The sequence below is a fragment of the Carlito syrichta genome, unplaced genomic scaffold, assembly GCF_000164805.1.
Source record: "Carlito syrichta isolate Samal-C Ts95f unplaced genomic scaffold, Tarsius_syrichta-2.0.1 Scaffold315817, whole genome shotgun sequence".
Taxonomy (NCBI): domain Eukaryota; kingdom Metazoa; phylum Chordata; class Mammalia; order Primates; family Tarsiidae; genus Carlito; species Carlito syrichta.
Window position 1 is genome coordinate 88,294 of NW_007259913.1, and position 27,696 is coordinate 115,989.

Sequence of the window (27,696 nt, forward strand, 5' to 3'; positions counted from 1 at the left end):
GAGCCCAGCAGGTAGAGGGTGCAGTGACCGGGAGCAGCCATTGCACTCCAGTCTGGGAGACAGAGTGAGACTCCAACTCAAAAAAAAAAAAAAAATTGTGCTGGGCTTGGTGGCTCAAACTGTAATCCCATGCCTTTGGGAGGCTGAGGTGAGTGGATTGGCTGAGGCTGTGGGTTCGAGACCCACCCGGGCAATTTGATAGACCTCATCTCTACAATAAATCAAAAAATCAGCCGGGCGTGGTAGCACATGCCTGTAATTCCGGCTACTTGGTAGAATGAGGCGGAAGGATCGCCGGAGGTCAAGGCTGCGGTGGCCAGGAGTGGCCACTGCACTCCAGTCTGGGCGACAGAGTGAGACTCCAACTCAAAAAAAAAAAAAAACAGTGTATATTCTAACATGTTTAAACTTCAGTCACCTTCAAAATACTCTGTTTAATGTATTACACCTATCAAGATACTTTTCCCACTGCTCAAAACAGTTTTTGAATTATCAATTTTGATGCTTTTTAGTTTGTCTGCTGTTTTTTGTTTCACATCTTACACATCAGCCAAATGTTTTTTGGTTTTTGGTTTTTTTTTGAGTTTGAGTCTCACTCTGTCGCCCAGACTGGAGTGCAGTGGCATGCTTCCGGCCACCGCAGCCTTGACCTGCTGGGCTCTGGCGATCCTTCCACCTCACCTTCCAACTAGCTGGAACTACAGGCACGTGCTATCAGAATCCATGAAACAAAGTAACAGGCTAACCTACTGGCACATAAGTAATATAAAATCAAATCCCAGATTTTACAGCTTGACAATGAGAATTAGATGGTAACAGAAACATGGCTTTATGGAAGAGGAAGGTCAAGGGTCCTATAGTCCAGATTTGGGAATATGAGAAGACTCCCTGAGATCTGGTGGCACATGCTTTCACCCAGGATGAAAAAATAAGGGCCCTCCACTGTCCATCAGTTCACAGACTGAGTGATCAGAAGTAGAGCTGAAATAAGCCACCTGAATGGTGTTTTGGGTATTGCTCATTCTTCTCCATGTGGGAGGAGGAAGGAATGTGGTTACAAGTCCTGTGGCTCTAGATAAGAGGCAATATGACTTCGGTTTCTCAACTCTTAATGCTGAAAAAACAGTATTAGTAATAGGACCTTGCTATTTCATAGACCCAAAACAGTAAAAGTTGATCGAGCTGCAGATGAGGAGCGCCTCAGAACAAAAGTGAATGTGAAGCCTTGCCTAATAGTACAAAGTCATCTGCTTGTCTGCCTGGCTCCTGCCAGTCTGACACAACTGGTGGGGATGACAGGGTGCTGGACACAGGGGTGGCCAACGTTACCAAGGACTGTGGGGTTAAACAGTGTTGTCTATTGGGGCAGAAAGGGACCTCTGGGCCTGGATGCTCGCTCACTGGGAGGTACCCAGGGAAGGAAACGGTGCCTGTGCTTACGTATAAATACTGGAGTAGTATCAATAGAGGAGGGGAGGCAAGGGAGATAAAAGCACCCTCATCACCCACCATTCCGGTGAGCTAGGCTCTCTACCACTCTGCGTGCCCCATACTCCCAGCAAGGGAACCGCAGTCTTCTGCTGGCTGTTGTTGAAATGCATAACTTGGGCACACATTTAATTCCTAGGTCTCTGATCCCTTAAGAGAAAAAGGCATCCAACTTCAACTGGTGGGATTCAGATAAAGTACTCAGTGAGGAAGAGAAGCTAAAAGGACATTGTGGGTAGAGCCCTTGGGGCTTACCAATGTACTATTGTTGTGGCTTTCCCTGCTGAAGATATAATTGGTATTGCTATGTTACATGGTCATACTTTCCTGGTTCATAAGTGTCAGCACAGATTTTCTTATTTCAGGACTGCCATGTGTAGAGAGGTGATAAGGAACAAAAATGTAACTCATCCTAAAGCCTACCTCCCTGTCCTTTCCTGTGGAGTCTAGGAGAAACTTGAATTCCAGGGGAAATCAGGATTTGCAGACTTAATAAATGCCACAGTATTCATACAAACTCTTTTTTTTTTTGAGTTGGAGTTTCTGTCACCCAGACTGGAGTGCAGTGGCACACTTATGGCCACCCCAGTGGGAACCTACTGGGCTCCAGCAAACCTTCTGCCTCAGTCTTCCAAGTAGCCAGAACTACAGGCGTGCGCTACCACGGCCGACTAATTTTTTATTTTATTGTAGAGATTAGGCCTCGCCAAATTGCCCGGGCGGGTCTCGAACCTGCTGGCTCGAGCAATCCACTTGCCTCGACCTCCCAAAGTGCTGGGACTACAGGCTGAGCCACCGAGCCCGGCCAGCTCTTTTCTAGTACAACATTTCTGCCTAACAGCTACTACATATAGTTTTTTTTGAGTTAGGGGTCTCACTCTGTCACCCAGGCTGGAGTGTAGTTGGCATGATCATGGCTCACTGCAGCCTCGACCTCCTGGGCTCAGGTGATCTTCCTGCCTCAGCAACCCAAAGTGCTGGGATTCTGAGTGTGAGCCACCATGATCAGCACTTATTTTCTGCAATTTCTGCTTAAATGTTAACCTTAACAGTTGGAAAGACTTTCCTGAACACCCTATTTATTTTTTAATTTTTTTGAGTTAGAGTCTCACTCTGTCGCCCAGACTGGAGTACAGTAGCACGCTCCCAGCTACCACAGCCTCAACCTGCTGGGCTCCGGCGATCCTTCCACTCAGCCTTCCAAGTAGCTGGAACTACAGGGGTGGGCTACCACGCCCGGCTAATTTTTTTGATTTATTGTAGAGATGAGGTCTTGCCAAGTTGCCCAGGCGGGTCTTGAACCCTCAGGCTCAGGCAATCCATTCACCTCAGCCTCCCGAAGCGCGGGATTACAGACTGAGTCACTGAGCCTGGCCAGCTCTTTTCTAATACATTTCTACCTAACAGCTACTACATACACTTTTTTTTAAAGGTAATTACCTTGATAATAAGCTCCTGCTGAGCATGAGGATTTGTAACCTGTATGGTTGGATATCTTCATTTGGGAATGGATCAACTAGGACCCGATAACTAACTAGGGAAGGGTCCGTCAGGAAATGTGGAGATGGTATGTTTTAAGACTGCAGTAGGCCAGGTGCTCGTGGGATCTTGATTTTATGTGAAAAAGTGACAGTTTTGGGGGATGTTTTATCTACCACTCCCATCACCTGAAGCAAAGCCATTGGCTCAGGGGGCCCCTTGATTCCCAGAGGTTCCCTTGAATGTCTGGGTCAGTTCACTGGTGCATCAGCTCAGTTGAAAGCTGGTGATGTTCACCGAGTGTCAGTAGCTGTCCAGCCTGTGTGACAACTAGGGAAGGCAGACTGTAACCAGGGCTGGTGAGGGCAATAGGTGAACTAAAAGCTGTGAAAATTGAAAACTGAAAGCCAGAGGCCCTTAAACCAGAGGTCTAAAAACTATGGCCTGTGGTCAAAATCTGGCCTGTCATCTGCATTTATAAATAAAGTTTTCTTGGAACACAGTCATGCCTATTCATTTATGTGTTGCCTATGGCCACTTTAACACTATAATGGCAGAACTGAATAATTGTTAGAAAGACCATAAGGCCCGCAAAGCCAAAAATATTAACTATTTGGACCTTTATAGACAAAGATTGCCAAAATCTGCCTTAGACAACAGTCAGTACTCCCAAGGTCAAAGCATATTAGATTTTTACTGACTTTTGAATTATTACCAATGGCTTAGTCACCTGGGCTGCCACATGGAAGAACATAAATTGGCAGATTAAGCCAGGCTCGGTGGCTCAGCCTGTAATCCCGCGCCTTTGGGAGGCTGAGGTGAGTGGATTGCCTGAGCCCACGGGTTCGAGACCCGCCTGGGCAGCGAGACCTCACCTCTACAATAAATCAAAAAATCAGCCGGGTGTGGTAGCACGCGCCTGTAGTTCCAGCTACTTGGAAGGGGAGGCGGAAGGATCGCCGGAGCCCAGCAGGTCGAGGCTGCGGTGGCCGGGAGCGGCCACTGCACTCCAGTCTGGGCAACAGAGTGAGACTCCAACTCAAAAAAATAAATAAATAAATAATTTTTTTAAAAATTGGCAGATTATAGACATTCCTTTTTAGGAATAAACTGTGGAAACAAATCGCAGCTGACAGCTAGACAGAAGTATATGATAATAGCTCATTCTCTAATGGAATAGACTGGAATACATGCTGCTAATCAAGACTGCTGCCATTGCCTCCAGGATCTATCATCATACTGTACACAGCAACACACTCACCTCCATGGCCTGGACACAGCCAAAGTAAAGATTCCCAGTGTCTGATGCTACTGTCCATGCTGGTCTTGTTCCCCTTCAAAAGTTAGTCTGTTGTAGTGAAACAGGCCACACTGCACGGGGTCCTGGTGCCTCTTGCTCCTGACCAATTGACTCTCTCAGGCTAACACCTGCTATCCTCCACCTTTAGCCCTCGGGACTTTCATAATGCCTTTGAGTTTTTCCAGTCTGATCAACCAACTCCAGGCACACTGGCCATACATAAAATGTGTTGTGTTTTTGGGTTTTCAGCCCATTTGCAGTTTGAGAATGGTATGCCTTTTACTGCAAAGATATGCCTTTTACTGTTAAAATGGGCCAATAGCCAAGGTATTCAATGGACATTTCACATTCCTTTAACTTCCTCAGGGTGCTGGCTCTGACGAGAGGTAAAATGGTCTTAAAAAAAAAAAAGAGTCAGGCTTGGTGGCTCAGCCTCTAATCCCAGTGCTTTGGGAGGCTGAGGTGAGTGAACTGCCTGAGCCCACGGGTTCAAGACCCGCCTGGGCAACTTGGTGAAACCTCATCTCTACAATAAATCAAAAACTAGCCAGGTATGGTAGCACACGCCTGTAGTTCCAGCTACTTGAAGGCTGAGGCAGAAGGATCGCCAGAGCCCAGCAGGTCGAGGCTGCGGTGGCCAGAAGCGGCCACTGCACTCCAGTCTGGGTGACGGAGTGAGACTCCAACTCAACAACAACAACAACAAAAAGGCCAGGCACGGTGGGTGGCTCAGCCTGTAATCCCAGCACTTTGGGAGGCCGAGGCGAATGGATTGCATGAGCCCGTGGGTTTGAGACCCATCTGGGCAACTTGGCGAGACCTCATCTCTATAATAAATCAAAAATTAGTGCGCCTAAATGGTAGCGCGCATCTGTGGTTCCAGTTACTTGGAAGGCTGAGGCAGAAGGATCGTTGGAGCCCAGCAGGTCGAGTCTGCCGTGGCCAAGAGCGTGCCACTGCAGTCCAGTCTGGGCGAAAAAGTGAGACCCAACTCAAACAAACAAACAAACAAACAGACCTGGCGCAGTATCTCAAGCCTGTAATCCTAGCACTTTGGGAAGCAGACATGAGCCCAGGGGTTCAAGACCAGCCTGGGCAACTTGGCGAGACCTTGCCTCTACAACATATAAATTTTAAAAATTAGTCAGACATGGTGGCGCACTCCTGTAGTTCCAGCTACTTGGAAGACTGAGGCGGAAGGATTGCCTGAGCCCAGCAGGTCGAGGCTGCAGGGGCCATTAATGTGCCACTGCACTCCAGCCTAGGCAACAGAGTGAGACTCCAACTCAAAAAAAAAAAAAAAAAAAAAGAAAGAAAAAAAAAACATTGAAAAGAGATTTCTACTTCCTTCACACTCTCCTGATCCACACATCTCAGTAAGGTAGTTTGTTCACTCCAGTCACCAACTAGATAATGATCAGGATAAAAGGGGAGAGGACTATTTAGACTTATTCTGAAACCTGAGATTTCACTCTGAAAATTCCTGGCCATGATGCACCTATGTTTCCTCTAGTAGCAACTCCAAGCCAGTCTAATTGGTGTACCCTCTGGGTGGCAGTCTGGCAAAAAAGAGCTTAGGGAATTCAAAATTAATTCGGGTTCAATCACATGGATTCTCTTGTAGGACTAAACCTAGATCAGGGGTCAGCGAACTATCTGTGGGCTGAGTCTGGCCAGCTGCTGGTTTTTATAAATCAAGTTTTGTTGGAATACTGCCATGCCCATGTATTTATGTATTGTCTATGGCTACTTTTTGCTCTATAATGACAGAGTGAAGAAACTGACAGAGGATGTGTAGCCCACAAATCTAAAAGCATTATTAATCTGGCCCTTTACAGAAGGTTTACCAACTTCTTTCCTAATAATGGAGACAACTATTAATACTATTTGGTTAAGGACACTACTGACCAAGGCCCCCCACAGTAGCCCATGCCAGTCAAGGTGAAAAATATAAGTCTCTTTGTGAAACTGTCCTTGTTCCTCTGGCACTTGACCTCTGTAAGTAGGGGGAAAACTAATACACTTGAAGTGACTCCTCTTACACAGCAGTCCCCACCTCATCCACGGAAATACATTCCAAGATTCCCAGTGGATACCTGAAACCATGGACAGTACCAAGTCCTATATACATTACACTTTTCCCTATACATATTTACGTATGATAAGGTTTAATTTATAAATTAGGCACAGTAAGAGATTAACAACAGCTAATAGGATGAGTATAGCAGTATGCCAGCATCTTACTCTTCGGGGCTATTATTAATAAAAGGGTCACTTGAACACAAGCACTGTGACTCTGTGACAGTTGCTCTGATCACTGAGCAAGTGACTAATGGGCATGCTAAACAATGGCAGAATTCATGTCCCGGCGGATGGAGCAGGACAACATGAGATTTCATCATGCTACTCACAATGGTGCACAACCGAACATTTATGAATTGCTTATTTCTGGAATTTTCCATTTAATATTTTTGTAATGCACTTGACTGCAGGTACCAGAAACCACAAATGAGTAGAGACTACTATATTTTGCTTTATGCAGATTTCAGCTATATTTCAGTATGTTACCTTTCCCCCACAATACTGCCTTTTCCCACCCCTGCCCCTCAGCCCTCTCCTTCCAGTCTTTTTTATCTTGACCCTTTTTTGTTTTTTTGCGTTGGAGTCTCACTCTGCCACCCAGACTGGAGTGCAGTGGCATGCTCCAGGCCACCGCAGCCTTGACCTATCTTGACTCTTTACATGTTCTTCTCTGACTTAGCAGTGCAGGCTGTGCCATGTGTTTCCCAAAGTAAATGAGTTTCTTTTCTCTGCTCCAGTTCCCTCTACCTGCAGCAGCAGGGAGTTGAGACAGAAACAAATCAAATAGTTCTTAAAATGCTGCTATGAGGACTATTAAATGGCCACAAAGATACTGGCCAAATTTACACAGCAGGGGAGACCACCTGGATAGGGTTTTGTAGGGTTTCAATAGTGGAAAGTTAGGCGAGAGTAAACGTAGGGGTCTGGGATGTAAACCCAGTAGGTTAAGAGGGGGTTTTAACCCTCGAGATGGGGAATGGGTTAGGATTGGGCAAAGTCTGTGACATGATAGTTTAAGACTGGTGGACACAGGGTCTTGAAGCGAGCCTTGATGAGTAATCTTTCCAAATAAACACATTGTTTGCTCTAACAATCAAAATGTTTGTCCTGATAGCTGCTTATTTAGATAAACTGATTTACAACAATTTCCTAGAGCAAAAAGTTATATTGACATAAGTAGTCTCATTCTCAGGCCCAGTAGTTGACATAGGTAGTTTCATTCCTCAAGACAAAGTAAAAAGCAGTCAGCAAAAATTTAAAATCTTCACAAGCTGTTAAAAGAACTGTGGGTGGATGGATATTCAGTGAATATATATTATGAGTAGGAGTCTCACTCTGTCGCCAAGGCTGGAGTGCAGTGGCACACTCGCGGCCACCGCAGCCTCGACCTGCTGGGCTCAGGTGATCCTTCCGCCTCCAAGTAGCTGGAACCACAGGCGTGTGCCACACGTCCGGATAATTTTTTGATTTATTGTAGAGACAAGATTTCGCCAAGGCTGGTCTCAAATCCCTGGGCTCAGGCAATCTTCTTGCCTTCGCCTCCCAAAGTGCTGGGATTACAGGCATGAGTCACCACACCCAGTTCCAGCTAATATTAATGCTCTAAATTTTACAGTTAAAAGAAACAATTTTAGTTTTTGGCCAATCCATTATATGCTGAATTGATCCAACAAAGAAATGATTTTCGGCAAAATGGCCTGCTTCTAAGTGTTGCATAAAACTTTCTCCTTGGCTTTCTTTTTCTCTGTCTTCTCCCTTAAACTTAACCATGGCGTCATCTATAATCTATAAAGACTACCTCTAATCTTAATCTCAATCCCTGATCTCTCTTTCAGATTCAAAATTGTATTCTAACTGCCTACTTGGTATTTCTACTGGATGTTCTGATTCTTCTTCCCCTTCCTCCTCCTCCAAATTGTTTAATCACCATTCTCCTAGTGAATAAAGCTAAACACTTGAGAGTAATTCCTGATTCCTGATTGTTCTCCTTCCTTGGTTTCTCTATTCAAAACTATTCATCATGTCCCAGATCCAAAGGAGTCTCTAAGGGAGGCAGTACTCTTCAAAGTGCTGGTCACTGAGGAGATATGGAGTTTATGCAAATACATGAACCAGGCACTGTATCCTTCATGGAGAAAATCACATCAATGGAATTAAATAGTGTGCTTAGTGACAGAGTTGATTGTTAGTCTGGTTCAAGCTTCTTTGTTACAAACCAGAAATAGCTTGCTGACCAACTGCCAATCTCAGACCATTCCTTGTCCCCAAAGGGTACAAAATACGATTCTAAAGGCAAATGGAACTTTGCATGGGGAAATCACACTAGTATGACAGTGAAGACCATGTGGTCCTCCTTTTGCCTTACTGCCTAGTTTTGAAGAATTTTGGGGTTTTTTTGTTGTTGCTGTTGAGACAAGGGGTCACTCTATCACCCAGGCTGGAGTGCAGTGGTGCAATCACGGTTCACTACAGCCTCAACCTACTGGGCTCAAGTGATCCTCCCACTTCAGCCTTCCGAGTAACTGGGACTACAGGCTTGTGTTACCACAAAGTACAAATTTTTTATTTATAGGAGAATGTGTCTTAACTTATGTGATTGTTTCTCCTTTTTCAAATAAACACTATTTTAAACTTCCATCCATATAATCTGTATCTAACTCCCCTTTACTCTCCTAACAGCTGCATCATATTCCATGACAACTCTCCCACCCCAGATGCAAAGAACATCTTTATATGTCTCCTAGTTTGGGCTCTCCTCTTTTTGAGATTCAGTAACAATTTTCTAAGTGTCTCTCTATTCCCAACTTCTCCCTAATTCAAATCTCTCTCTGCTCCCAGTACAGTTCTAAAACCTTTGATAGCTCCCTACTGCTGCAAAATTAAATGCTCTTACTTCATTCTGGTCCCTAAGCCTAATTAATTCGCTTTCTATGTCACTACTCCGCTATGAATTCGGCATCCTCCATTCAAAGTGAAACACCACCTTCTGGCCTTCTCACGTATCTCTAACCTTCCTGCCTGCCAAGCCTTTATTCTTGTTATTGCCCTTCCTCTTGGAAGCATTTCCTCCAGTCTGCAACTGTCACATGCAGCCAGCCTTTAGATATAAACCTCCTTTGCAAAGCCTTTTCTAGTCCTGTATGTTCTTTACTTCATCAGAAGTTTCACAGTGCTGTTAGTCTATCTTTTACGGTGCAATCCTACTATATTATAGTTATTTATATACTTGTCTTGTACTAGTTCCTCAAGACAGCACCTCCTTGGTGCTAATGGTTTCACACAATCTTCAGCCTAGGACTTCATGTGTCATGTGTGCTCTTAAAACACATGCTTAATTGAATACTGAGCAACTCCAAAAATAAGAAACTGTGGACACAGAAGGAAACACTTGGTTCTGACCACGGAGTTCAGAGGACCATTTGTATGGAATCCTCAGGAAGACTTTAGGAAAGGGACAGTAATTAAGGGATAGGAATGAAGCTGAGCCTTAGAAGGAAGGCCAGGGCTTAGGTGACATATTCTTTGTGATACTATTTTCCAGTAGGCAGGAAATAATATGAATAACTATCACAAATGAATATTGAACCATGTGCCAGGCACTGTTCTATGAGCTTTCCATGGACTGGCTTTTAATCTTCACAATGTTACTGTTGTCTTCCCTTTACAGGGGAGAAGACAAACTCAGAGGGGTTATGCTATCTGCTCAAGACTGCAGAACTGGTAAATGTTAGATGTATGAGTAAAACCCAGCTACTCGGTCTTCCTAGCTTGCACTCTTAACCGTTACCTTTACTGATGGAAATAAAATGCCATTTTAGATCAGATGTAAGATTTATACCGAGAACTAAAGTAAGATCTGTTTATCAGGACTACGCAAGACTGAGTTTACACAGGGCAGAACCAACTGATTCCTCTTTCATGAAAAATGACCGTGGACTGAGGCCAGGAGTTCATGAGACACAATGCAAAATGTTAAATCCCACTGTTTTAGAAGTAGATTACGGAGACTGGTCTTATCCTTAAGCTGTCTAACGATCTACATGACAATATTAATGGTCTGAAATCACCAGGAAAGGTGCAATCGCCCCTGTAGCTGCAATTTCCAGGCAATCTCTGGAGTAAAATACTCAATAACAACAATAACCGTGCACGCATGGTGGCTCATATCTGCAACCCCAGCCCTTTGGGAGGCCGAGGCGGGAGGATCACTTGACCCCAGGGGCTCCTCTAGCGTTTCGTTTTGTTCTGTCAAACGGCTTTTAACTCCCGTCGGAGACAGGCCGCGCGGCCGGACGCGACCGGGCGCTGGGCTGTCGAGGCTGCCTGAGGGGCCGGCGACGCATCGGGGAGGCCCGGGGCGGAGGCCCGGGGCGGAGGGCCCGGGGCGGAGGCCCGAGGCGGAGGGCCCGGGGCAGGCCCGCCCGGCGGCCCACTAGGCACCGCGGTCCTCGGCGAGGACACGCGAACGAGGAACCCGAGGGCAGAAGCACACGCAGGGCCTCTTCGGAGGTCGGCAGGGCCGAAAGGGGCGGGGAGCTCGAGCGGCGCAGGGCCTGGCAGCTAGGAGGAGGTGCCGGGGAGGCGCGACGCGAGGCGGGACCGGGAGGACTCACAGATCCAGGAGCTGACTGACCCGCCGGGGGCGAGGCATCGCGGCAGCCCTTGGCAGCCTCTTCCGCCGTCGCAGGGCCGCCACCTCCGAGCCAGGGACCGTCCGCCAAGTGCCGCCCGCGCCGCGCGTCGGTTTTTGTGACGTCACACAGATTGTCCCGGTGACCGGGGCGGGGCTCTAGACTACAGAAGGAAAGAAGAGAGCCCGCCTTGGGGCGGAGCTACTGAGAACTGCGTCGAAGAGGCTGGGAGTGATAAAACATACAGGAGCCCTAAGTGCAAGTGAAGCACGACGGGAGTTGTAGTTCTTCCGCCCCACGGCGTGGGCTCGGGGCGGTTTCTCGGGAGTTCCAGCGCTGCCCGCGGCTCTGTTGCGTCATGGTGAGTCTAGAACCCTCCTGCAGCCAAGGGAGTGCTGAGAGGTCGGGGCTTTTAGTGAAGGAATGCGTTGGATGCTGCGCCTCACGGAAGACCTCCCTGGATACGGACTCCGTGGACATCAAATGTCATTGACATCGAAGCGTTTTAGAGGACCCGAGAGTTTCCTAAACAGGTTTTGTTTTTCGGGGGGTTTTTTTGAGTTGGAGTCTCGCTCGGTCGTCCAGACTGGAGTGCAGTGGCCGCTCCCGGCCACCGCAGCCTCGACCTGCTGGGCTCCGGCGATCCTTCCGCCTCAGCCTTCCGAGTAGCCGGAACTACAGGCATGCGCTACCACGCGCGGCTGATTTTTTGATTTATTGTAGAGATGAGGTCTCGCCAATTTGCCCAGGCGGGTCTCGAACCCGCGGGCTCAGGCAATCCACTCACCTCAGCCTCCCCACAGCGTGGGATTACAGGCTGAGCCACCGAGCCTGGCTTACTGAGCACTTTTTAATGGAGCACGTCCTGAACTACATAAACCTCCCATGCTTTTTGGGGGGGTGGGAGTGGGGGGAAACAGGGTCACAGAATCTTGCTCTGTCGCCCAGGCTGGAGGGCAGTAGTGTGATCGTAACTCACTGCAGCCTGGACCTCCTGGGCTCAGGAGATCCTCCCGCCTGAGTAGCTGGGGCTGCAGGCGTGCACCGCCACACCTAGCTAATTTTTAAATATTTTGTAGAGACGGGGGCCTTGCTATGTTGCCCAGGCTGGTCTTGAACTCCTGGATTCAAGCGATCCTCAGGCGTCAGTCTCCCAAAGCCCTGGGATTATGGACGTGAGCTGCTGCTCCTAGCTTTGTGCTTTATTTCGTTAATTAACCGTGTTCACGGTAACCCTGTGAAGTTGCAATTATTTAGCCTTATTTCACAGATGAGGATACCAGTAAATATGCTCAGTAAAAATGTCATCACGGGAGAGGAGTGGACTTGTATTCAAATCAGAAAGAAGTCTAAAGGAAGATGCACCTTTCTCCCGGTGGAATGATCTCTCTGGTTCTGCTGCGGAGTCCATACTGCTTTGTGATGCTTTTTCATTCTTCCTTGTTAGATTAATTTGTTGTTTATGTCTCTAGCTTTTTTTGGTAAACTCCTTGAAAGTTGGAACCCACTTCTGTTCATCTGTTCAGGATGCTGTCGTTAAACCAGCATGCCTTTATCAAGCACTGAATGATGGCCAAGGATTGTGCAGGGTGCTGAGTGTAAGGAAGAGAATTATTTATTTTTGACAGTAAGCTACAAGCTGTACATAACTGCTTTTTGCTGAGTTACTTTCTCCTTTTTTTTTTTTTTTTTTTTGCAGGCTTTTACTTTAGGTGGGCTTTTCATTTAAACTGTAATGGCAACCAAGTAAAACAAAATTTTGTAAGCCAGTTGGCAAATAAGACATGCAAATGAAGTAAGTTTGTTATATTTATGTTAACCAGTTAATAAATAGAACATAAAGCCAGGCTCGGTGGGTCAGCCTATAATTCCGCGCCTTTGGGAGGCTGAGGTGAGTGGATTACCTGAGCCCGTGGGTTCGAGACCTGCCTGGGCAGCGAGACCTCATCTCTACAATAAATCAAAAAATTAGCCGGGCGTGGTAGCGCGCGCCTGTAGTTCCAGCTACTTGGAAGGCTGAGGCAGAAGGATCGCCGGAGCCCAGCAGGTCAAGGCTGAGGTGGCCAGCAGCCACTGCACTCCAGTCTGGGCGACAGAGTGAGACTCCAACTCAAAAACAATAAAGTAAAATAAGTAAATAAATAGAACATACAAATTAACTAGGTAACCCAATTAATGTATAACATGCAGGCGATGTTTGGGAAATTAATGTAACCTTTGGAAGTACCCAAAAAAACTCCGTTAAAATTCCCCCAAATAGTTCGAAGTTCGGTTCTAATAAAAAGTAGCGTGGCCAAATTTTAGTAATTTATATAAATAATAAGCCTTCTGTTTCATCTTAAAAAAAATAAAACTATGCCCTTTATTGGCTACCACAGGCCCTTCCCATGTCTCTCCTTAAAATGGGAAATGGGGGGAGGTCTGAGCCCCCACAAGAAAAAAAAAGCCTTAGAATTCACTTTCCTGTATTCCTGCCTTATAATCCTCAAAAAGCCAGAAGTATGTGTGTGTGGGGGAGGATGGCCCCAAACAAAAATCTATCAGGAATTCAGGAGTCAAAACCCCCAAACTCTCAACATATTTATCCTTACTTGAAAAGGGAATTGGAACCATGCCAAAAAAATATTAAAAGGTTTCCCTTTCCTCCTGGAAATTCTGTTGAACCCAGGACTCTAATGAGAGAGATAGAGACCACAAAGAGCCAGCTCCGATGCAAACACACGAGGGTCTTTATTCAGGCTCGAGTCTGGGCTCACGCATGAAGCCCGTAGAGGCTTCATGGACCAGAGCCCCAATCCACAATGGCAAGCAGTTTTTATGCACGATTACAGAGGGAGGGGAAAGAACTTTAAACTTGATTTTTCATGATTGGGTAATTTCTCCTAATGGGGACGGGAACACTTGGTATTGGTGGGTGCTGCCTGTGATTGACAGAAACCCACTTAACGGGCAGAGTGGAATCTTAGATAATTTAGGTCCATACAGTCCCTGCCTATGAAGTAACCTGAGCCGGCAGGCAAAGGGTTACATTAGCCCTTTAGTTTACCGATCCAGCCCAAGGTATGCTTAGGAAAGCTTGTTAGCTTAACATTTACATAACATAACATAGTCATTATAGGACAACAAAAGCCAAACTTAACAAAGTTTTAAATATGAATGCTGCAAACACATACAGTGAATGTGGGGTAGAAAATCATATACTAATTCTGGGAATTTATAAAATATCACAAGCGTATTATAGCAAGGCAGTTTCTTTTATAAAAGTCTTTGATCCCTTCAGGTTTACATAGCCACTGCGTGTAAATTATCACTGGGATAAAAACCGGTGATAGAGAGCAGCTGGTGCCTCTGAGTCTGCTGCCACCTTGTAGGAATGTCTGAAAGGGGCTTATCGCATTATCATTTACATCCAGTTGTAAAAGCAGAAGTTAGCCTACTAATTTGGGGCTGACAATGCTTAACCCAAGAGTTCTAAATACAAATACTACTTACTCCATTATACAATTGGTCACGACCCGGCACCGACATATGCCTAATTCTATGGGGTCTGAGGTAGGATTTAAAGTACTAAGATTTCATTTGAGGTAGAATTTAAAGTACTAAGATTTCATAAAATACATGAGGTAGGAATACACAAAATATATAGTAAACATGAGGTAGGGATATATGAAATATAGTGAACTAAACACTACTTTTACAGCAAGTATTGTTTTTTAAGTTTCTTGGTTTCTTGGGTCTCTCAATAGCTCCTAAGTCTATTTTTGTCCTCTCAATTCAAATAAAAGGTGAAAACTGTTCCCCTTAAGGGAAGTCCCACTGGAACAACAACAACAACAAAATTGGTTTTGTAAATTCTCCACTCACCAGTACAAAAGCAAAACATTTTAAAAAATAAAATCACTCCTAAAAAGCCCACTAAGATTGGCTAATCAAGTTAATCAATTTCTTGAGCCTAGCATATGTACTTAAGTAAAACTAATGCCAATTATAAATACCTTGTTTACTGGTAAAAATAATAATTAAACAGCTAAGTCCATCACGAAACGGAATCATTCCCGAACCCCAGGTGTACAGCCTGCTAAACAAAGGTATCCCATACTAACCCTAAAATAAAACAATAATAACTCCAAAAATAAAGTAAAAATGCAAAATTTTAAAAAACTAGTAATTAAAGGCATTAAAAAATCTGCCCCAAGGTCTCAAAATATTTCTAAAACATTTAAAATTCAACCAGAAAGGGAGGAAACTTCCACAGCCTTTTTTACAACTCTAAAACCAAATGAAAAAATATTCTAAATTAAATCCAAAAGCCTTGTAAAACAAAAATTGTTAAAAACAGACTTTGAACTGGGCTCAGTGGCCCAGCCTGTAATCCCATGCTTTGGGAGGCCGAGGTGAGTGGATTGCCTGAGCCTGCGGGTTCGAGACTCACCTGGGCAACTTGGCGAGACCTCATCTCTACAATAAATTAAAAATTAGCCAGGCGTGGTAGCGCGCGCCCGTAGTTCCAGCTATTTGGAAGGCTGAGGCGGAAGGATTGCTGGAGCCCAGCAGGTCGAGGCTGCAGTGGCCGGTGTGGCCACTGCGCTCCAGTCTGGGCGACAGAGTGAGACTTCAACTCAAACAAACAAAAACAGACTTTGTTACTAGAAGCTGGCCCACCATTGCTACAAAGTTACAAAAACTAAAGAAATAAAATAAAAGACCCATTAACAAGCTGTTGAGGGAAGCACAAAAAAGTGTTAAGTGAGATGAAGAAAAGCAAAGGCAAAAAGCTCAAATTATAATATACACTGTTAGCCAGCTCTGGTGGCTCAGCCTGTGATGTGCTTTGGGAGGCCGAGGTGAGTGAATTGCCTGAGCCCACGGGTTTGAGACCTGCCCGGGCAACTTGACAAGACTTCATCTCTACAGTAAATCAAAAATTAGCCAGACATGGTAGCGTGCGCCTAGTTCCAACTTCTTGGAAGGCTGAGGCGAAAAGATCTCCTGAGCCCAGCAGGTAGAGGCTACAGTGGCTGTGAGCATGCCACTGCACTCCAGCCTGGGCAACAGAGTGAAACTCCAACTCAAAAAAAAACCTTGCTGCTCAGGAGGGTATCAGTAGTACTAACTCTAAATATGCTTATGGGATTGCATACCTTTGGGAAAATATGGACAGAGCGAGGCCTAATAAATAGTAAAGGAAAAGAGTTAATACATGGGTAATTAATTAAACAGGTCATAGAAAACTTGCTAACCCCCACTGAAACAGCAGTCACCCATAAATGGTCATCAACGGAAAAACTCCTTGCAGGCAGTAGGTAATAGGTTGACTGATGAAGTAGCCAAGGAAGCAGCCGTAGAAAATGAAGTTAAGCCGGGCTCGGTGGCTCAGCCTGTAATCCTGCGCCTTTGGGAGGCTGAGGTGGTGGATTGCCTGAGCCTGCAGGTTGGAGACCCGCCTGGGCAGCGAGACCTCATCTCTACAATAAATCAAAAAATCAGCCGGGCATGGTAGCGCATGCCTGTAATTCCAGCTACTGGGAAGGCTGAGGCGAAGGATCACCGGAGCCCAGCAGGTGGAGGCTGCGGTGGCTGGGAGTGGCCACTGCACTCCAGTCTGGGTGACCGAGTGAGACTCCAACTCAAAAAAAAAAAAAAAAAGAAAATGAAATTAAGCTTCTAAGTCTTACCCCAATTGTACCTTTCATCAAGGTAAAACCACTATTTGCAGGAAAGGAAATTGAAGAAATAAAATAGGTGCAATTTCAACAGACGATGGAAAATGAGTTCTTCCTGATGGTAGAGAAATGGTTAATAAACCTATCATGTGGGAAATCATGACAATATTTCATAGAGGGAGTCCCTGGAGCACTCAAGCTATGTGCAATGTGATCCTCAAATTGTATGGATGTTTAGGTATCTATGCTATTGCTAAACAAATTTGTGAAGAATGATAAATTTGCTCCAAAAAAAGTATAATCAGATCATCATTAAAGAGAGGAAGACCTCCTGGCCTAAGGCCTTTCCAAAGTGTACAGGTTGATTTTATTGAATTACCCAAAATAAGAAAACTTAAGTATTTATTAATCACCTTACTGGATGGGTGGAAGCATACCCCACAACCACAGCTACAGCTGGGTACTAATAAAAACATTGTTAGAACAAATGATCCCTATATTTGGCTTAATAAAGAACATTGACTCAGATAATGGAAGCCATTTTACTTCAAAGATATTACAAGGTATTGGAACAGCCCTTCAAATACAATGGGAATTTCATACTCTGTGGCCCCTGCCATCGTCAAGGAAAGTGGAACAAATGAACCAAAACTTAAAAACACATATAACTAAACTTATGTTGGAAACAAAATTGCCATGGGTCAAATGCCTCCCAATAGCCCTTCTTAGAATTAGAATTTCTCCCAGAAAGGACCTGGTACTATAGCCCTGTGAACTATTATATGGATTGCCCTATTTAAGCACAATCACAGATTTATCAACTTGAAACTAAAAATCAATTTTAAAAAATATGTTTTGGCTATTTCCTCTATCTTATCCTCTCTTAGATTGAAGGGGCTCCTTGCTCAAACCCTTCCTCTTGAGTTTACAGTTCACCAGTTTCAACCTGGATCAAGTCCTGAAAAAAACTAAGCTCCTATCAAGCTGGGAAGGACCCTATCAAGTGATTCTGACAACTGAGACAGTCATACAAACCTGCTGATCAAGTCCTGAAAAAAAACTAAGCTCCAACCAAGCTGGGAAGGACCCTATCAAGTGATTCTGATAACTGAGACGGCCATATAAACTGCTGAAAAAGGGTGAACACACCATACCTGCATTAAAAAAAAAAAAAATCACAGCCGGGCTCGGTGGCTCAGCCTGTAATCTCACCCCTTGGGAGGCTGAGGTGAGTGGATTGCCTGAGCCCGCAGGTTCGAGACCCACCTGGGCAACTTGGCGAGACCTCATCTCTACAATAAATAAAAAATGAGCCGGGCATGGTAGCGCGCGCCTGTATTTCCAGCTACTCGGAAGGCTGAGGTGGAAGGATCGCCGGAGCCCAGCAGGTCGAGGCTGTGGTGGCCAGGAGTGGCCACTGCGCTCCAGTCTGGGCGACAGAGTGAGACTCCAACTAAAAAAAAAAAAAAAAAAAAAAAGAAGGAAGCTACAGCGACTATAAAATGTTTTGTAATGCAAGACATTGTAGTCTTCATATTAAACAAAAATATTTTTTTAAAAAATCATCAAAGGATATTACAGTACCAGAGAACACTCCCATTAAATGGGAAGTCTCTCAAACTGAACCACTGAAACTTAAAATTCAAGAAAACCTAACGTATTCCTCTATAGCATACAGAAGAAGGCCTCTTTTCTCATAGCACTTCCAATTGCATTTCTTATTATATGTATGTTTATTGCTTTTATTGTTATTTATTTTATTGTTTGCAAAGGTCTTTTTAATCCTGAGCAACCACGGAACCTTTGCTTACCTTGAAGGTATTACTAATTCTAACCATAGTAATAAAAGTAAAGAACGGTTCATTATTAAGATCACTAAAACTCCCCAGTAGCTATTAAGTTTAATGCCTGTTCTGTCCTGACATGCGGAAGTCTTCACAACCAAAGAAAATTATCTATGGTTGACAAATACCTTTGTCCTGATACCAGTGCTGAAGATGGTCTGACGTGTCAAAACAAAATATGAGGGGGCTGACCCCTGTGTTATAAGTCGCATGACTTTACTCACGTCAATTAAGCGTTGCTGGGACTGATCTGGTGTCTTTTGAACCACTCAATGTAAAGAATGAACAGCTCCAGTAGAAAAAGGAACTTAAACATAAAATTCAACTTATAAGAGCGACTACTCCTCCTAGTTGTCAACATTTACAATGTAACCTGTTGTTATGAACAATAACCCAACCTCAACTCATAGACAGAGATCCTGTGATACCCTAGGAAATACGGGTTAGGAGCAGCCATATCTGGACAGAACCCTCTAGGTAGATTTTGAATAAAATTTGTGGGCTTGGTGGCTCAGCCTGTAATCCGAGCACTTTGGGAGACTGAGGCAAGTGGATTGCCTGAGCCCATGGGTTTGAGACCCACCCGGGCAACTTGGCAAGACCTCGTCTCTACAATAAATAAAAAATTAGCCAGGCAAAAAAGTAGCGTGTGCCTGTAGTTCCAGCTACTTGGAAGGCTGAGGCGGAAGGATTGCAGGAGCCCAGCAGGTTGAGGCTGCGGTGGCCAGCAGCATGCCACTGCCCTCCAGCCTGGATGACAGAGTGAGACTCCAACTCAAAAAATAAAATAAATTTAAAACTAAATAAAATTAGTTGCAATGCCTTCAGAATCTTCATCATCCAGCAATACTGCCCAAACCCTTTACAGCTTTGGGAATTAAACCAAACTAATCCTAAGAATAATCCTGGCAAGGTAATAATTATGGAAGTAACAAACTTGAAACAAACTTTAGAGATTAAAACAGGATATGGGAACACAAATACCTGGGTTAAATGAATAAAATATACAATAACAAGCCTTAACAAAAATAATGGTAATGCTTGTGCCACAGGTAGGCTACAGGCTCAAATAGTTCCATTCCCTATTAACTGGGGCACAAACTCCAAAGAAATAAATTTGTTTGTTGGCTCTTTATCAAGATGAGGATGCCTAGGGGAATGAAACCTGCTGCCGTCTCTCCCTGCTCTTTTCACCTGTAAAGACGTCAAATCCGAAGGTGTAGCCTTCCTTCTCCATAGGTAAGGGGAATCACTCCTCTTGTCTCTCCAGAAGAGAGGATGATTTCACCACTCTTGCCGGGCATCTGCAAACCTGTACCCATGTCCTTGATGTGTCTGGGTCAACTAAGGCCAGTCCTCGAACTTTAACATTCCTCAAGTGGATGTTTGGTGGTACTGTGGAGATACGACAATTTGAGCCCTGTTGCCACCCAAATGGATGAGAACCTGCATTTTGGTTCAATTGGCTATTCCATTCACCCTGGCATGTTATGACCCACTAATAACTACTAAAAGAATCAAACAGTCATTACCTGAACCACCAGTACCTGGCTCATTTAACTCAAATGTATATCTAGATGCTATAAAGGCCTCTAGGGGAGTTCCTAACAAATTCAAAGTTCGAAATCAGATCGTTGCAGGATTTGAATCTCTCTTTCGGTGGGTAACTATACATAAAAATGTAAAGTGGATCAATTGTATATATTATAATAGAGAAATTTATTAATCATACTAGAAATGCTATTAAAGGAATTGCTAAACAACTAGATGCTGCTAGTAGGATAACATGGGAAAATAGTACGACCTTAGACATAATACTAGCAGAAAAAGGGGGAGTATGTGTCATGCTAGAAGAACAATGCTGTACTTTTATCCCAAATAATTCAGCCTCTGATGGGACTATTACCAAAGAATTACAAGGATTGAGTACTCTGGCCAATGAATTGGCTGAAAACTCTGGTTTCAAAAATCCCTTCACAGATTGGTTAAGTAATTGGTTTGGAAAATGGAGAGGAACAATTCTCTCAATTCTAACCTCCCTTATAATGGTAATAGGGATATTAGTTGCTCTGGAATGCTGTATTATTCCCTATGTCAGAGGCTTGGTCCAGAAACTAATTGAAGCAGCTATAACAAAGAAAATAGGCCAGGCACAGTGGCTCAAGCCTGTAATCCCAGCACTTTGGGAGACTGAGGCAAGAGGATTGGCTGAGCCCAGGTGTTTAAGACCAGCCTGGGCAACTTGGTAAAACCTCATTTCAATAATAATAATAATAATAATAAAATTAGCCAGGCGTGATAGCACGTACCTGTAGTTCCAGCTACTTGGAAGGCTGAGGCAGAAGGATTGTCTAAGCCCAGCAAGTTGATGCTGGGGTGGCCGTGAGTGAGCCACTGTACTCTAGCCTGGGTGACAGAGTGAGACTCTCACTCAAAAAAAAAGAAAATAGAAAATGCTTATGAGTTATGGAAACGAAACTAAATTTTAAAGAAGAAAGTTAATTACTTAATAAACTTAAAATTAATCTCATTATTAAATCTAAACCCCAAAATGAAAATATAGTCAAAAATACTTAAAAAGAGGGGGACGATTGTAAGAAAAAGAATGATTTATTTTCACAGTAAGTCACAAGCTGTATGTAATTGCTTTTTGCTGAGTCACTCCCTGCTTCTTGTTCTCTTTTTTGTGGGATTTTACTTTAGGTGGGCTTTTTCATTTAAACTTCAACGGGAACCAATTAAAATAAAATCTTGTAAGCCAATTGGCAAATAGGACATGCAAATGAAGTAAGTTTGTCATACTTATGTTAACCAATTAATAAATAGAGCATACAAATAAACCAACCAGGTAACCCAATCGATGTACAACATGTAGGTGACATCCAGGAAAGAATGTAACCTCTGGAAATACCCAGCTCATGAGGAAACAGGGGAGGGGCTTGTGTTGTTAGGGCTTAAATATTCTGGCTGAAACTGCTTTGATGTGCCCGCTCATCCGAGAGACACCTGTTCTTGCAAGAGTGTTATTAAAAAGTTGCTTCACTCTACTGGTCTCCAAGTCTCTGTGTCATTTTTGAATGACCCAATTTTTTTTTTGAGTTGGAGTCTCACTCGGTCACCCAGACTGGAGTGCAGTGGCTGCTCCCAGCCACCGCAGCCTCGCCTGCTAGGCTCCGGCAATCCTTCCGCCTCAGCCTTCCGAGTAGCCGGAATTACAGGCATGTGCTACCATGCCCGACTGATTTTTTGATTTATTGTAGAGATGAGGTCTCGCTGCCCAGGCGGGTCTCGAACCCACGGGCTCAGGCAATCCACTCACCTCAGCCTCCCAAAGGCGCGGGATTACAGGCTGAGCCACCAAGCCTGGCTCAGAGTAACTGTTAAATGCCAAGATGGAGGCCAAGCGCAGTGGCTCATGCCTATAATGCCAGCACTTTGGGAGGAGGAGGCAAGAGAATTGCCTGAGCCCATGGGTTTGAGACTAGTCTGGGCAACAATAAATCAAAAAATTAGCCAGTCGTGGTGGCATGTGCCTGTAGTTCCAGCTACTTGGAAGGCTGAGGTGGAAAGATCACCTGAGCCCAGCAGGTTGAGGCTGTGGTGGCTACGAGTGTGCCACTGTACTCCTGCCTAGGTGGCAGAGTGAGACTCTGACTCAAAAAACAAACACCCCTCCTCCCAAAAGATCTTAGGCTGGGTGCTAAGATGGGGTTAGTTCTGTGGGAGCATGCATGGGGTGGGGGTGCAGGTCAGAGAGACAAAGGTGGTCTATAAGTAGTGTGGGATGACCATACTGGGAAGTGATGCTGGATGAGAGTGGAGCAGGAGTTGGCCAACTCTCTTTTTTTTTTTTTTTGAGTTGGAGTCCAGCAAGCAGCACCTCCACCAATGAACAGACTCCATTCTTGCTTTGAGCCTCTGAAACCAATGAACTTTGTTTCCAAGCAGTGTATGTGAATTTTCTCTCTTAATAGTGAAAACTTTCCCCTGCTCTTACTTCTTTAGACCTGTGGCTCACCATAGCTAGGCTCCCTAGATTAAAATTATTTTTGCTCACTTCCAAATAAATTCACTCTCTTTGTGAGAAATCTATCTCTATTATCTTTTTAACATGACAGGGCCAAATAACAAATATTTTTGGTTTTGTGGACCATGCTGGCTTGGCCACAGCTGCTCAACTTGTAACTCGTAATCAGCCATAGGATGAATGGGCAGGACTGTGTTTCAATAAAACTTTATTCTAAACACTGAAGTTTGAATGTCATGTAATTTTAACTATCATGAAGTATTTATTTACTTTTTCATCTTTCTCTGTCATTTATAACTGTGGAAAACCATCCTTAAATTGAAAGATGTACAAAAGCAGGCGTGGACTAGATTTGACCCTTGGGCCATTTGCCCATTTGCCCTTTCCTGATCTAGAAAGCCAAAGTGTGGCCTGATGGCTTGTTAAGTTAGACAGTTTACGCTTTGTCTGGAAGACTTTGGGCAGAGTCATTGATGGGCTCTAAGGAAGGACAAGACATGCATAGGGGAAGTAAGTTTTAGATAACTCTAGCTGTGATGTAGTTAATGAGTTAGACAGTTCACAGGTAGAGATTGGGAGACTAGATTGGAGATGTTTGATGACAGCCTAAACTAAAGTAACAGCAGTGGATTGGACAGATTCAAAGGTAGAATTGATGGGATTTGGAGAGTGATTGGAATAGGGATTGGGGTGAGGGAAAGGGAAGAACTGAGGTTAATTTCTAGGCTTTGGATTTGGGGAATTGGGTGGCACGTGGTGGTCCTATTTATTGAAATGAAAGGATAGAGAGGTTTTGTTTTTTTGAGGAGGAGATTATTTAAATTTTAGACACGTGTGTCAGGAAAATATAGCCTTGAACCTATAGATCTGGAAACCTATAGATCTGGAAATGGTGCTGGTTTGCTTTTCAAGAAAAGATTGGTTTGCGACCTGCCTGGGTAACTTGGCGAGACCTCATCTCTACAATAAATCAAAAATTAGCTGGGCGTGGTAGCACGCACCTGTAGTTCCAGCTACTTGGAAGGCTGAGGTGGAAGGATCGCCGGAGCCCAGCAGGTCAAGGCTGCAGTGGCCGCTCCCAGTCTGGGTGACAGAATGAGACTCTAACTCAAAAAAAAAAAAAAGATTGAATAGTAGTGTTAAGATTAAGGTATTTACACAGGAATACAGCAATTTTTTGGAAGAATACTCAGCTGCTCTGGGAGTCAATTCAATCTTGGAAGACCTTGACAGCAGATAAGAGTGGTAACTCACTGTCTTACCTATCTGTTGAGGATGGTAGCTGTCCATCTGGGTCTTTCCATTGAGCACTGATTCTTTTTTTTAAGTTGGGGTCTTACTCTGTCACCTAGGCTGGAGTGCAATGGTACGATCATGGCTCAATGCAGCCTCAATCTCCTGGACTGAAGGAATCTGCTCTCCTCAGCCTCCCAGAATCTGCTCTCCTCAGCCTCCCAAGGCTAATTTTTCAATTTTTTTGTAAAGACAAGATCTCGAACTCCTGGACTCAGGCGATTCTCCCACTTCAGCCTCCCAAAGGGCTGGGATTATAGGCATGAGCCACTGCGCCTGGCTGCAATGATTCTTTAAGACCAGAAAAGTGCAGGTCAGTGTTTGGGTTCCTACACACTTCCAGATAGTCAAAGGAAGTTGTAGTAATTGCTTTTATTCTTTTCTTTTAAAAAAATCTAATTAAAAGAAAATAAAAACAAAACAAAAATTACATAACAAGGTAAGCTAAAAATATTTCTAGCCAATTTATTTTAAAGGTCAAAGCTGAGTGACCCACAATTCTTAGATTTTTTAAAAATTATTTTCTGCAGATTTTAGGACTTGTAGTATCCCCAAGCCTACCTCTCAGGTATTTTGCATAACTGTATCAAGAACTCCTTATTTGGGTCTCTTTCTACTGAATTAGATAGATCTGATGTACACCGTGGTTGCCTTGCCACACTCGCTTCATTCCTCCTTGGCTTTATAGCAGCCGTGTGGTTTGGGGAAGTGACTCTATTTTCAGAGGTGGGTCCAGATTAAGGCTAGTCACTGACGACTGCAGTGATGGATTCAAAGATTAGTGGGAGTGGTGGCCTAAACCAACCAAGAAATCGTGATACAGTCAACCTACCATTTCTAGGGGTTCTACATCCATGGTTCAACCAACCATGGATGGAAAATATTCGAGCAAAAAAATAAAAATTAAAAATACAAATTTAAAAACCAATGCAGTATAACACCTATTTATGTGGCACGGACATTGTATTATGTATTATAAGTAATCCAGAGATGATTTAAAGTATACAGGAAGATGTACACAGGTTATATGCAAACTCTATGCCGTTTTATATAAGGGACTTGAATATGTGCAGATTTTGGTATCCACAGGGGTCCTGGAACCAATCTGCAGATACTGGAGGGATAATTTTACTCCCTCAGTCACAGGGATTGGTTCAAGAATAGGCAAGTGGGCCTGGCATGCGTTTGGGGCCATAAGAAGAAGAACACATTTTGCTGGAGCTTTCTGGGACAGAAGCTGCCGCCAACTTATGACAAAGCTTTATGGAACAACACCCTTTGCCTTGTTGGATGAAGTTAAACAGAGGAAGTTAGAATATGAGAATTACAGAACAGCCAGTGTCCTGACTGAACACGCCTGAGTGCCTACTCTCTGTTATATAATTCAGTAAGTTCTGTTGCATAACTCAGTAAATTCCCTTTGTTGTTGATAAAATCTATGGAGTTGAATTTTCTGTTTCTTGCTGCCCCAAAACACCCTAACAGTTACATATTCATAGAAGTCACCACATACAGGGAAAACTGAAGGTATAGGAATGAATGAGCTCACCTACCATGTATATGCGGAGAACAACAAGGAAATGTCCTTGGAGAGAGCATGCAGGAACACACTTGTTGGCTGGCAATTGACACCAAGTAGCTAAAGAGGTGGGGAAAAACAGGAAGCGGGGTGCTGCAGAAGATAAACAAGTGATCCAAATGGTCCCATGCTCCAGAGAGGCCAAGTAAGATAAAACTGAAAGGGATTTAATAGTTAGAAGGTCATTGAGCCTCATCGAGGTGGTGGTGGAGGGCGCAGCCTGGTCTTAATGAGCGGAATGATGGGAGATGAAGAAGTGAACACCTAAGAGCTCATTTGTCACTCACAATAAAAGATCACTGAAACAGTTGGGCATGGTGGCTCACACCTGTAATCCTAGCACTATGGGAGGCTGAGGCAGGAGAATCGCATGAGCCCAGGAGTTTGAGACAAGCCTGGACAACATAGCAAGACCTTGTCTCTATAAAAACAAAAAAGAAAGAAAGAAAGAGAGAGAGAGAGAGAAAGAGAGGAAGGAAGGAAGGAAGGAAGGAAGGAAGGAAGAAAGAAAGAAAGAAAGAAAGAAACCAAGAAACCTCAGTGGAATGAACAGCTGCTTTCTTTCCAGACTTGGACTAAGAAATATATTGCTCAAAGGTGTAGCCATACTTCAAAGCAGGCAAAATGGGACAGTTGAGAACGATTGATGGAGCTTCTAGGTCTCAAACATGATAAATACATGATCTCATGTAATCATCAAACAAATCTGTGGTGTCATGCTATAGACGAAGGTGATAGGCTTTCCAAATAGAAAGATCTGTCAAATTCTTTTTTTTTTGAGTTGGAGTCTCACTCTGTTGCCCAGACTGGAGTGCAGTGGCCATTCCCGGCCACCGCAGCCTCGACCTGCTGGGCTCCAGCGATCCTTCCACCTCAGCCTTCCAAGTAGCTGGAACTACAGGCGCACACTACCATGCCCGGCTAATTTTTTGATTTATTGTAGAGATGAGGTCTCGCCAAGTTGCCCAGGTGGGTCTCGAACCCGCGGGTTCAGGCAATCCACTCACCTCAGCCTCCCAAAGGCACGGGATTACAGGCTGAGGCACCGAGCCCAGCTGATCTGTCAAATTCTAAAGACCAGGCTCTTTCTACGCTATATGAGTGCTCAGGAGAGGTTTATAGTGTATCCAGGACCAGCAATATACCTTGCTTTTAAAGTAAATTGTTGAGAATTTTAAGATGTGACAATAGAGCATTAAACCAAGGTGGAGACTGTGTGGCCGCATATGTCACCCACCCATGAGGCCAGCCTTGAGAACATCCAATCCCAGGACTTCCCAGCCACCAAATGTTCAGGAAATTTTTGTCAAAATAAAACTGTGGAACAAGTTTGAGCATACAGGGAAACATTTTTACTAGCAGCTCAAGGAAGTCAGACTTTCAGAAGTAGTGGCTCATCAAATAGAGGAATTTATAGCTCAGATGAAATGGCAGATATTTATAGCTCAGATATGACCATTAATTTGGATTGGATAAGAACAAGATGTTCCTGTCTTTTGGTAAGAAAAACAGGATGCTCTTGTTGTTGTGGCTTATCTCTGGAGGCAAAGCTTTTAGGATTTCCTGTAAGTTAAGGCTTTTAGAAGGTTCCTGCTAGTCATGGTTTATCTTGGCATGCAAGGTTATTAGGAATGGGTACCTTTCCTGGTGCCCTGGAAGTGATTTGTCGCCAGGGCTAGACTAAGGACAAGATGTCATTTTCCCTTTCTCCCCTCTTTGCTCACTGTGCCCGTCTTACTGTACTTTTCTCTAGCTCAGAACCACCCCCATTTCCTACTTTAGGTGGCATCTACAGTCAACTTTGTTATAGTTTATTGCTTTGGGTAGGTTCTAGAAGAATAATAAACAAAATTACTTTTCTTAAATCATGCTGTTAATTCACAGCATAATATATCAGTTATATATGGACTCATGTTTTAAAATATTAAAAAATAGGTCTATATCATGATTATGCATATCTTATTTATGTGTGTGTGTGCATTTACACCAGCAGAAAGGTATAAGCCCAGGTAAGTCCCTACTTTATTATTCTACCACATGGAGGTTATTTTCACAAAGGAGTGCCCTTGCCTCCACCCTTTGAGGCAATAATACATGCTCTTTGTGTTTAGTTTCCTTTTATAGCTCATATTATGTCTTACTCCAAATTGGAAACAACACTGCCCACGCTCATGGATTCTTATGTATTGTTAAAATTTCCCATCGGCTAGAAATACTTGCTTTAATTTGTGTCCAGGCCACAGACCTGTGTCTTTTGAATTTGCGGCCTATGACTCAGGATCCAATCAGGTAACAGCTGGGTAAAGTCAA

The 27,696-nt window shown here is 44.0% G+C and overlaps 1 protein-coding gene across 1 annotated transcript in view; it reads right to left on the reverse strand.

The window, feature by feature from the left end:
- AMN1 (antagonist of mitotic exit network 1 homolog) overlaps window positions 1-11,159 on the reverse strand; it is an 81,942-nt gene extending 70,783 nt beyond the window's left edge. Inside the window, exon 1 of the mRNA XM_008073303.1 lies at window positions 10,963-11,159. Coding sequence (XP_008071494.1) covers window positions 10,963-11,000 — 38 coding nt within the window. The 5' untranslated portion in view covers window positions 11,001-11,159. The remainder of the gene's footprint in view (window positions 1-10,962) is intronic.
- Between the last annotated feature and the right edge of the window lie 16,537 nt (window positions 11,160-27,696).